Source organism: Balaenoptera musculus, chromosome 15 (genome assembly GCF_009873245.2).
Source record: "Balaenoptera musculus isolate JJ_BM4_2016_0621 chromosome 15, mBalMus1.pri.v3, whole genome shotgun sequence".
Taxonomy (NCBI): domain Eukaryota; kingdom Metazoa; phylum Chordata; class Mammalia; order Artiodactyla; family Balaenopteridae; genus Balaenoptera; species Balaenoptera musculus.
Genome location: NC_045799.1, coordinates 57848272 through 57859551, shown reverse-complemented (window position 1 = coordinate 57859551; position 11280 = coordinate 57848272). Strand labels below are relative to the sequence as shown.

Genomic DNA, 11280 nt, shown 5'->3' with positions numbered 1-11280 from the left:
GCTGATTAAGTGGAGGATGCAGGGTTAGAACAGTGATTGCAAAACCCCTTACAATTTAAGGCCTCTTTCCTTCCAGGGCCTGAGGGGAGAAAAGCAGAGTGTTGGAAGGAGAAATACAATTGAGTTTAAAAGGGGCAAAGGTCCTTACTTGGCATTGCTTTTCATGCCCAGTTACCAGAATTCAAGCCAGCCAGGCCCCACGCACCCAGGCAGTCCCGTGCTCTCTGGCTTGCCCCTGCTGGTAGCTTGAAAGTGACAGCCTCAGGGCGACTTTGGTTTGGTATAACTTAGAAAGCAAGAAAGAAGCAAGTGGAGGATACAGAGCTGTCTTTAGTTGTAGGGTCCGGGCTCCCTGAGATCAGAGGAGTGGGTTCCTGTCCGGGGGTGGCGAGGCACAGGGAGAAGCACTGGAGCAGATTGTGTGTGTGCGTGCGTGTGTGTGTGTGTGTGTGTGTGTGTGTCGGCGCGCCTGTGCGTGGAGGGGGATCGCTGTACCCAGCGCGAGGCACTGGGGGAGGAGGAAGCGGTAGCGAAGATCTGAATAATTGATTCCTCAGCCGAGGCACCAGACACCCAGAGCGGGCGGAGAGCGTGGTTTCAGCACGACGGACAGCGGCGCGCGCCTCCGCAGGCGCCCCCGCCTCCAGCCAGCCGCCTCTCCTGGCCTTAACGCCGCCGCGCGCTCCGGGAGCTGGTGGCCGCTCTCTGCGCCGCTGCCGGGGGACTGCGAGGTCTGCCTCCGCCGGCCTCCGGGGAGGGCGGCTGCGGACGGGAGCCTCTTTGGCCCGCCTGAGCTCCAAGCCTGTCGGGCTTTCGCGGGGGCTGCTGCGTCTCGCCGACTGAGAGCAAGTCCCCAAGTTGGCGTGGGGGCGCCCCTGCCTTGCTCCTCCTCTTCCTCTGAGGCGACCGCAGCAGAAGCACGCGTCGGGAGCCCGGTTTGCCAGTGCTCTGAACCAGGGTGGCCAGGAGCTCTCCGGACTCCCGCCGGGGAGTGGGAAGCTGAACGACTGGCGCGGAGCTGGCCTCGCAGCTAAGGGCTGGAGAGAGCCGCCTTCCCCCGCGCGCACCTCTCTCAGCCGGGGACCGCGGGGATCCCCGGCCACACGCGCGCGCGCGCTCCCACATCCACTCGCACACACACTCGCCCTCACACACGCACCAGCCCGGAGCCTGGGCTGCGGAGAGGGCTCTCGGGCGCGCTCAGAGGATCGGGCAGCTACTGTCCGTTGTGGGGCAGGAAGCCGAGCTCAGGCTCTTGGAGGGAGGCGCCGAGGGCTTAGCCGGAGCATGGCGTCGGGTGAGCGCTGAGAGTCGCGGCCGCAGCCATCAGCCCTGGAGATGACCAGGGGCGGCCACTGCTGAGAACTATGTGGAGAGAGGCTGCGGTGAGTGCCGGCGCGGGACGCGGGGCCTGGGCGGCCCCTTTGGGAAGAGGACGGTGGGAGGCCTTGATAGGAGGGGGCGGCAGGACCGCAAGAGGGTCGTTGCGTGGGAAAGATCGCACCTCCCTCGGGGATCCGGTACCGCGGGAGCCGGAGTCCTTCCCTCCCCCTCTCCTCCTGCCGGCACATCGCAAACTCAGCCAGCCCCCCCACTCAACCCCCATTCCCTCCTCTTTCTCTCCCTACCACCCCTTGCTCAGCAGCTCCTGGCCGCACAACTCCCAGCAGCCGGCGCCGGGGAGGTGGCAGGGGCTGAGGGTGGAGGTGCCGTGTTAGCTTCTCGAGGGTGGCCAACCTGGGGCTCGGGTTCTCCTGTGCGCCCCAGAGTGGAGCTCTCCATTTCGGCCACAGGGTCTTAGGATCCGCACTGGGGGCGTCTCGGGCACGGAGCTTCAGCTTCGCATCTCCGGTCGAGACTCCTGTGCGCACAGAGGGACTGTGAGCATTGCAGACTGCAGCCTGTCCCCCGATCCTTCTCCCCCCGCCCGTGGGCTGACCCTGCCTCTCCGTCTCTTTTCCACCCTGGTAGAGCCCTGATGCAGAGCCTCCGGCTGGGATAGCCGCCCCCCGTGGGGGCGATGCGGACAGCGCGGGACAGCCAGTGGAGCGCGCGGGGGCCGCAGCATGCGGGAACCCGCTAAACCCGGTGGCTGCTGAGGCGGCCGAGATGCTCGTGCGTGCAGCGCGCCCCACTGCGTCCTCGACCTTCTCCGGCTACAGGTACATCCCAGCGGGAGACCTGGGCTCGGCGGGCCAGGGAGAAGGAAGACTCGACCGGAGGAAGAGCGGGAGAAAGATTGGGGAAAGAGGGAGAGAGAAAGCGGGAGAGGGAGCACCGGTAGCGAGGCGCGGGAGGAGCACCAGGGGGCGCTGCGGCTCCGCGCTCGCGGTGCTCAGCCGAAGACCGCCGAGGCCGGTGCGAGTTCGCCCTAACTTCCCTTGGTTTCAGCAGCGCCCGGCCCGAGGGGCGCGCGCCTGTGCACGCGTGCACGACTGTGCTGGTATTTGCAGACAGGCGCGGCTGTGCACCTGGCGCGGTACATGTATGTGCATTGGCTGAGGACGTGTGCGGACTCCGGATGGCCGTGGGCTCCCCTATTGCGGCCTGCGGATGTGCACAGAAATGCGCGCGTGCCTGTAAGGGTGTGCAGCCCACTGCCCACGTGCACCTAAGTCTTGGTAACAGAACCTGAAGTGGAAAGCCTGGGGTGGTGGGTGGGGGAGCGCTGTACAGTTCACGTCCGCCGGAGAGCTTCTTGGGAGACAAGCTTCCCCCGCCCCTCCGCCCCCCCGCCCCCCCCCCCCCCACGCACGTTCTTTGCCAGCTCCCACGCGTCGGTCCGCTGGGGGAACGTGCTTCTTCTCCGGAATTCTGCATTGCACATGGCGCGCGTGAGACAGAGTGTGTGTGTGTGCGCGTATGCGCGCGTGTAGGGGGCTGGTCCTAGGGCTGCTTGCACATGAGTGAAAATCGCTTCATGGCCCCTCTGCGCAAGGTGAGGCGGACCCTAAGTTTCCCCCAGGCACCCGGGATTCTCGGGCGCACAAGCGAGCGTCCTCACTCCCATGCGCTTAGGGTGTACCCTGCAGGAGAGGTGCGGGGTCTGCTGCGGGTGCCGAGTGGAGCAGGTGGGTGCTGAACCCCGCGGGTTCGCAGGGGGCGGGGTCAGCCACCTCGTTTAGAGCGGGAGCAGGGTTGCGGAGTCGCTCTGCAGCCTCCCCACGCAGGGGCTGGCTTGTAGTTTGCTCTCAGTAAGCAGGGGGCGGGGTGTGAGCTTACTTTCAGAGGCAGTGATCCAAGTGGTCCCACTTGGCGGGTGCCGTGGGAGATGTAGGTAGAGTCGGAGATGGAGAGGAGGCTGAATGCGAAGATGGATTTGGGGACAGATACGGAGAATTAGCTCGGATTGGAGTTGTGGATAGAGTTGGAGATGGGTCAAGGGACGTGGATGGCTTCGAGGATGGGGAATGGAGTCAGTGACTCCAACAGCTCTTGCTCGGGTGCTTTCTATACCTGGCTCCTAGAGCAAGGGGCTGGGTCGGAAAATCCTTCCGTCTAGAACCCTCGCACACCGCGGCCCTGACTCTTCCTCTCCACCTTGCAGGGACCGTAAGTGGCGACTATGGGCAGACTGGGTTATTGGACCCTGCTGGTGCTGCCGGCCCTTCTGGTCTGGCGCGGTCCGGCGCAGGGCTCGGCGGCGGAGAAGGGTCCCCCGGCGCTGAACATCGCAGTGCTGCTGGGTCACAGCCACGACGTGACGGAGCGTGAACTGCGAAACCTCTGGGGCCCCGAGCAGGCAGCCGAGCTGCCCCTGGACCTGAACGTGGTAGCACTGCTGATGAACCGCACGGACCCGAAGAGCCTCATCACGCACGTGTGTGACCTCATGTCAGGGGCGCGCATCCACGGCCTGGTGTTTGGGGACGATACCGACCAGGAGGCCGTGGCCCAGATGCTGGATTTTATCTCCTCACAGACTTTCATCCCCATCCTGGGCATCCACGGGGGCGCATCTATGATCATGGCTGACAAGGTAAGGCTGGGAGGTGATGGGCTGCCAGGACTGGAGCATGTGCCAATCATATGGTGGCCACCGCAGGTCTTCGGGAGCCCCTGGCCTCTGTCTTAATCTGAAAGGGGGTTGTGACCACTGACCCTGGTGAGAACCCAGGTCCTGCCTCTTCAACTTGGAATTGAATGGAAATGCTTTTTGCCTTGCTTCTGAAAGTTGGGTACTCAGAGACACCTTGGGTGTGCCAGGAAGAACTCAGGAAGTGCAAAAGTATGATGGGGAGGTGGAATGCTTGGAGATTTCCAAATAGTGCACAGAGATGAGCCTGGGAGCACATGAAACAATAAGGCTTATATTCCTATAATATCAATTTTACCTGATTGTGTCGTGGAAAATGTCTATTTTTTTCCCCCTATGGTGGTAAGCAACTAAAACTATTTTTAAAGGATCAAATGTGGGAATGTTATAGAATAAAATGCAAAGTTTTTAGGTAAAGCAGAAAAAGGCAGAGAAATGTCATGTTTCCATAGACCTCTACAATTAGGGGAAATAGGGTGGAGAGTTTGAGAAGCCCTGGGCTAGAGGCACACAGGACCGTGTCTCTCCAGGGGAGTGGCTGTGAGTGGGGAGAACTGACTGCAGACCCAGAGCATGGAGGGTCTGGTGTTTTCCTACATGTTCCTTGGGAGGGACTGACAGGGGCTCCAAGGCCCTCAGATGGAGGGGTTGGCTCCCAAGGATGGGTTTTGATAAGGTAGTCAGAGGGTGTCAGAATGAAGGAAAGTATGTCCAGATCTCTTGGCTTAGAGTGAGAGGGAGGGTCTTTCTGTGGACCAGCTGGGAGTGTTGCTGTGGAGAAGAGGGGAGAGAGGTTTGAAGATTTGAGTGAGATGTTTTGAGGGCCCAGTTTGAGAATTGTGCAGAAGTGCAGGTGGGAAAGGAGAAGCAAGGTGAAGAATGAGAAAAAAGGGAAGGGTTGGTGTTGTGGGTGCCCTGTGCCTCTACCTAAGCCCTGGGAAAGAAATGGGGGGGATCAGGAAGAGAAGGGTGAGTGTACTTGTGTGCCGTGGTCCCCAGACCTGAGACCTTCTTGTAGCGTGTTCCTTAGATAGCAGGAGACATCCTAATGGAGCAAGCAGACATTTGTCATAGCACTTTTCTTTTGACACTCTCAAAGCACTTTTACATTCATCAGATCAGATTCTGCTTCTGCCTTAGCAATTCCCACCAGCTCCTTTGGGAACCGTATTAATTCTTTCAGGTCTCCTGGGCTGCAGCACATTCAGCCGAAGTACACAACTGATGCAGTATCTTATTAAACATTCATTTTAAATGGTTTGCATCCTAGCAGAATTCTATGTGTGGTTGAGTATTTTCCCAGCCATCTCTCAGTTTGGGGGGCTCCATTCTGGGATGAAAAAAGTAGGGAACAGCCATGTCTTGCCACTGATAAATGACCATTTCAGAACTGGCAAGGCCATTAGACCATCCTGTAACTTTCAGATGAAGAGACTGAGGCGTAGAGCAGTTAAAGGCTTAGCTAAGACCACCTGGTGTGTGATGGAACTAGATCTCTGGTTTTCTGGTCCTCTGGTTTCTGATGAAGGCCTGAAGAAGGAGAGGAATAGCATTGTCCAGCAGCGTTTTGGAGTGTGATTTTGGGATTTAAATATTACCACCAATTCCGTCTCCCTTCTGAAGTTTTGACGGAAGGAGCAACAGCCTCCAAAAAACAGTAGCCAATTTGAAAGTGAAATTTCTGAATAGACTAGGGCCCAGCACAATCATTGGAGAAATATGGTAAAAAATGAATTGGAGAAGTGACTTGAGGCTTAGGCTGAGCTGGCAGGTGTGGGGCTCAGGCTCTTACCTGACTTAGCCATCCAACTGTAGGCAAAGAAGCAGGAAAAGAAGTGGACTCATAGTTGAGCATCCCCTTCATATGTAGTGACCCTGTCCATGTCAGGCTCTGACTGACTAGACCAGCAGCTGCTCCTCCTTTGAAGGGGGTACTAGGAAGGGAGTTTTGAGAAGTCCAGGGGGTATGGGTGGAAGCATCTTCCCCTCCTGTAGAATGAAACTGCCTTATGGGGATTGGACAAGAGTGTGACCCCACTTAAGAGTAAAGAAGAAAAAGGGAATCAGGAAAGGGCAAGAGGAAGATGAGAAAGGACATTTTCAGAGAGGTCAAGATTAGAGAGGGATTTAAGAGGGGATGGAGAGGAGAGGAATGAAAGGGTCCATTGGCTCAAAAATGGTGAAAGGAACTGCATATTCCTCATTATTGTTGGGGCTTTCCACGTTGGTCTTGATGGCAGGGAATCAAAGAAGTCAGTGGGATAACATTGGGTGTATGTTGGGTCCCATGTGTGGGATGTACAGGTGATGTTGAGAGGAGTTGGGTTAAAGAGCGGTATTCTGAGAAACCTGGTTGTGTTAAAAAAGGAAAGAGATTGTCTGAGATATGAACAGCCCTTCCTTCCATTAGTAACACATTGAGTTGGCTTGTGCCTTTGCCACCTGTTTCTTGCGGAGCTGAATGCTGAGTGCAGTTTGTTTGGCTCTGAAGGAGCATCGTGGGCATTGCCTAAAACTCCATCTTGTTTGGTTGGATGTGCCGATGGTGTTATGACCACAGAATCTGAATCTCCCCAAACCGATAAGATCTCTCTGTCCCCTCTTAAGATGATGCTCATTCGGTAAAGCCCAGAACATACCTGTGTTGTTTGCACCCCTAAATTGGTAACATGATAGTGTCCCTGTGGATTAGAATGACAGTTAATTTGATTGTCAGTTAAAGTGAGCCTCTCCCCCCAATTTTTACCTTTTCCTCAGTCTTCTTGACCCTTGAAAAAAAGAACAAAGCTTTGTAATAATTGAAAATGTGCTAAGTGGCAGATTTTTATGGTTTAATTTAATTTACAACGGAGATGTTAATTTTTGCTTTTATCACTGGGTGGTCTTGAAATATAATTAATTTAGAGGTGAGAATAACGCTTAATGTAGATAAAGTTCTAATCTTATCTTGGTTTGGCCATTTTGATCCCGTCCACATGAAATGCACTCTGGTTGTAGTAACAGCCCCTAGTAAATCAAGTGTAGATACTAGACCCATACATTTCTGCTCAGTATCCTCGCCTCCTCCTCCCCGTCCCCCCTTATTCCTAATGCTTCATGCAGAAAAGGTAAGGCTTACATTTTAGCTACATCCATCCATGTCAGTTACTGTGTGGGTTTTGCTTTATATATTATTTCTGTACGTACCTCATCTCCTCTACTGGAGTGTAAGTTCCTTGAGGAAAAGATTTTTTAAAAAAGTGAATATGTATATATGTATATTTGAAATAATGATATTCCTCCAACACAGACAGTTTATAAAAATAATGTTTTTTCATTATAGAGCACTTAGAAAGTATATTAAAGCTTAAAGAAGAAAATAAAAATCTCCCTTTAAATCTTATCACCAGGGGTAACCACTGTGGACACTTGGGTCTATTTCCTTTTAAGCTCTATGTATTTAGTTTTAAGTTCAGGATTGTATTGTATGTACATATTGTTTTGTTTATTGTACATTGAATCCTTTGGGCTTTCTTAGAAGATCCAGATTTTTCTTGAATTCTGGAAGAATCTCAGCCATTATCTGTTGGATGTTTCCTCTCTAACATTCTCTCTTTTCTCTGTCTGTGTAGTTTCTCAGTCAATTCTGCATGTATCTTAAACATTTTTTTAAGTTCTCTGTCTCTCTGTGCTATGTTTGTGCTATGTTTCCTCAATTCTATATTCCAGTTAGCCAGCTCTTTTCATTTGTGTCTGGTTTATTATTTTGCCTATCTGTGGAGTTTTAAGTTTCAACAATGGTTCGCTTTATATCTAAGATACATAATGGTCCCTTTTCATACCTTCCTGCTTTTGTTTTGTTTTGTTTTATGAAAAACTCTTTTCACTTTGTGGTTGTAAATCCCTTCTCTGTCCCTTTGAGGATTTAAAAAATACTTATTATGAAGTCTTTCTCTGATTGCTCTAGCATCTTCGCTTCTTCCGGTATGAATTCTTCCATTTTGTAGAGTCTGATCATTGGATATCCTCATATGTTCTCTAATTTTTGTTTGTGAACTTATTTTCGAGACAGTTTTATGGCTTCTTCTGCCCTATATCTGTAAGTGTGTGTGCTTGTAAACCAGAGCTCCTGTCAACAGCTCAGCTCAGAGCTCTCTTTCTGCTCTATATACTCTGTGATGCAGGCTTAGGTCCTCGTCTTATGCAGGTGATTTCATTTTGGCCCCGTGCATACAGGGGCATCCTTGTGGCTGTGACTTGTGGTGGATGGTGCAGACGTTCCATCCTCATTCACAGCTAGCAGCATGGTTCTCCATCCAGTTCTGCCCCTTCTCCCCTGGGTGGGTGTTGGGACCTCTGCTCCCATGGCTCATATCAGACCCATTCCCCCACGGACTTTGATTCCTCCTGAAATTGTAGAGCCTCATCTTCTGATTCATTTATTTTTAGGGAGTCCCCTCCATTTTTGATCTGTGATTCCCTTATTTTCAAGCAGCACTATATAAGTTGTGACATATCTAAAGATTTATCTATAAATTCTATGTCTTAGGAGCAGAAGAGGGGGGTTACTGAATGTGTTCACTCTGATTTTGACCCAGTTATATTTCACAACCTGCTTTTATTTTTTTTCAAACTTGATTATGTATTCTTGGAATTTTCCCTTATCATTAAATAAACTTCTCAAACATGATTTTAAATGGCTGCAGAATGTTCTGTTTATACCACAGTTATTTGAACTATTCTTCTATTTTTTTCTACCTTTAGTAAGGTTGATTTCTGGTCCACATGTATGTTCTTTTTGGCACCTTGCACTGGTCTTGCTTTTTGCATTTGTTTCTTGGTAAATATTTGGTGATTGAATGAATCAAGTCATTGGTTTCGATGCCAGCTTACTGCATATTCTGGAAGAACTTACCATGCTGTGGGTCAGGGCTTTCCATGCAGTGTTTGTTCCCAAATGCTGACTGATTTCATAGGTGTGTGCCAAGTCTCCTCTTCTCTCTAGTGGGCAGATGATCACTAGCTGTCCTGGGGATTAGCAGAAACTGGGGGCTTCCGTACGAAAGGCCCGTGCAGCCCTGCTGCGTAGCAGCTCGTCTGCAGGAGGTCGGTGCTCTCGTAACCTGGCGGCTCTGAGCTTGGATGTGAGTGACGGGCCTTCCCATTAGACACAGAAAGCTCATGGAAAGTGGAGACCTGCACATCAGAATGTTGGTGGGGCCCGCTCTGCTCCTGCTCTAAAGGCATCAGATAGTTCCTGGGAGAGTGGGGAGGCATGTCAGATGCAGTCATCCACTCCTCCTCACAGAAGGCATTGGAGAGCAACAGGCATCACCCCGAGAGGCATGATTACCTTCCCACATGGCCCTCGGGAGTCACTGGCAATCACTTGGACCCTTGATAGATGTGGTCTGGTGGGGTTGGAGGGTTCATCTTCTCATTGGCAGCCTCAGATGGAAAGTGCTTCTCTAGGTAGAGCAAGGGGGAGAAAGAGAGAGAAAATGAGAGAGAGAGGGTGGAAAATCTCAGGTTTGTAATAGGGTGTTGGTGGCTTCTGATAAGACCATCATGAAAAGGAACAGCTGTAATGTTGTTAACTAGTGTGTTTGGTTTGTTCTGCACTCCCCCTTAATTATTTAAATTTGAATTAGTTGCCAGCATTTTAAAGTTAGGTGATATCACATTTTTAAAAAAATCCAAATTTCATGCCTCTTTGGAAAAATCAGAAGGCCTGGTAACATTGGGTTACTTCTCCCCATGGTGATAGTTTGCTGGAGATGAATAGCGTCCCTCCCTCCTTAGATGGGGCTGGTGCTCTTCCTTTCTTCAGGCTCCAACTTGCCCACTTCACTCATTTATGTTACGGACTTGGTCCTGAAGGCACTGGGGTTTGAGACCCCTGATGTTGGTGAAGAAAGTAGGTGGTCTTTGTTAAGAGGGCCTTTCCCGATCATTCTCCTTGTCTCCCAGGACTGCTCCTTGGGAGGTGGCAAATTTGGGGTGTGCACGTGGCCGTGCTGCTACTTTCATGGCCACCATCACTGACCTACTGTAGCATTTTGTCCTTTTTGGCCACAGGCCTTAAACCCTTCTCAACACGGTCCTCTAGGAAGCCGCTATCAACCAACTCAAGTCAGAAGACCCCAGAATACCTTGGACAACAAGTCTGAGGACCTAAATTCCATTTCCAAACAGCAGCGTGACCTTGAGAAAGGCTCTTCAGCCTTCTCTACCTCAGCTTCTCCTTCTGTGAAATGAGAGTTTAGGGAGATATTATCTCTAAGCCTCTTTCTAGCTCTGAAAATTTTATCACCTTCAAGAAAAGACTGGGAAGAAACATACCAAAATGTGAGCCGTGGTTATCTTTGAGGGGTAGATTCATGGCTGTTTTCATCTTTTAAAAAATGGCATTATAGCATGGTTAATATTATAAGTTGGACCTTGAGTTAGAATGTCTGGGTTTAAATTCAGGTGCCGGGTGCTCACGGGGAAGTTCCTTAATGTCTCTGAGCCTCAGTGTCTTCATCTTTAAAATGGGGACAGTAATAGTACCTGCTTTTTAGAGTTGTGAGATTTAAATGAGATATTGGATACAAAATACGTAGCTTAGTGTTTGGCTCATAATAAATACTTACTATAGGAATGCTACTGTTATTGTGTGGTTTTTGTTTTTCTCCAAAGTACATGTACTTTTTAATAACCAGAAGGGTTATTATAATAAAATGATAATAGTATTATAACAGCCTGAAGGGTGATGTGGTGATGTGAGGGTATTCCCTGCAAGAAACTGGGAATGAATCTCATAGAACTCTTAGAAATGGAGAGTCCAACATGAAATGATTCATATTTTCTTAACTGGGACAACCAGAAGCTTTTTTTGAGTTCTTAAGACTTGCTATGAGCTTTATCCTGGCAAACGGAAGACTAGGTGTGGCCAGTGTGAAAGTGACTGTGAGAGGAGACCGTCTCAGTGACCTTTACCATAAATAACTACACCAATTGGAACACATGTTTGCACTGGGCTTAGGGCTTTAGGGTGTGGACATATATAGTTTCTCATTTTCTCTCTGCCAAGGAGAGATTAAGTGGCTCTGAGATAGCCTGAGGACCCTGGCAGCCCCAAAGATATTTGATTAAAGAATCCTTGTGATCTTATTCTTTTGCTCTTATTTTGTTATCCTTTCAAGGTAATGATTGCAAATCCAGTTGGTTTAGGGAAGGGGCTTAGATTCAAGACGGCAATAGATTTTGATGGTAATAGTCTG

General features: G+C 50.7%; 1 protein-coding gene across 2 annotated transcripts in view; it reads left to right on the top strand.

Annotated features, from left to right (window-relative positions):
* The first annotated feature begins 1090 nt into the window (after positions 1-1090).
* GRIN2A (glutamate ionotropic receptor NMDA type subunit 2A) overlaps positions 1091-11280 on the top strand; it is a 379488-nt gene continuing 369298 nt past the window's right edge. The window contains exons 1-3 of one of the 2 annotated variants that reach the window (XM_036827160.1): positions 1091-1385; positions 1972-2162; positions 3548-3979. In XM_036827160.1, coding sequence (XP_036683055.1) covers positions 3566-3979 — 414 coding nt within the window. In that variant the 5' untranslated portion in view covers positions 1091-1385; positions 1972-2162; positions 3548-3565. Of the gene's footprint in view, positions 1386-1971; positions 2163-2560; positions 2622-3547; positions 3980-11280 lie in introns of those variants that run through there. The other variant, XM_036827162.1, reaches the window with a different exon arrangement.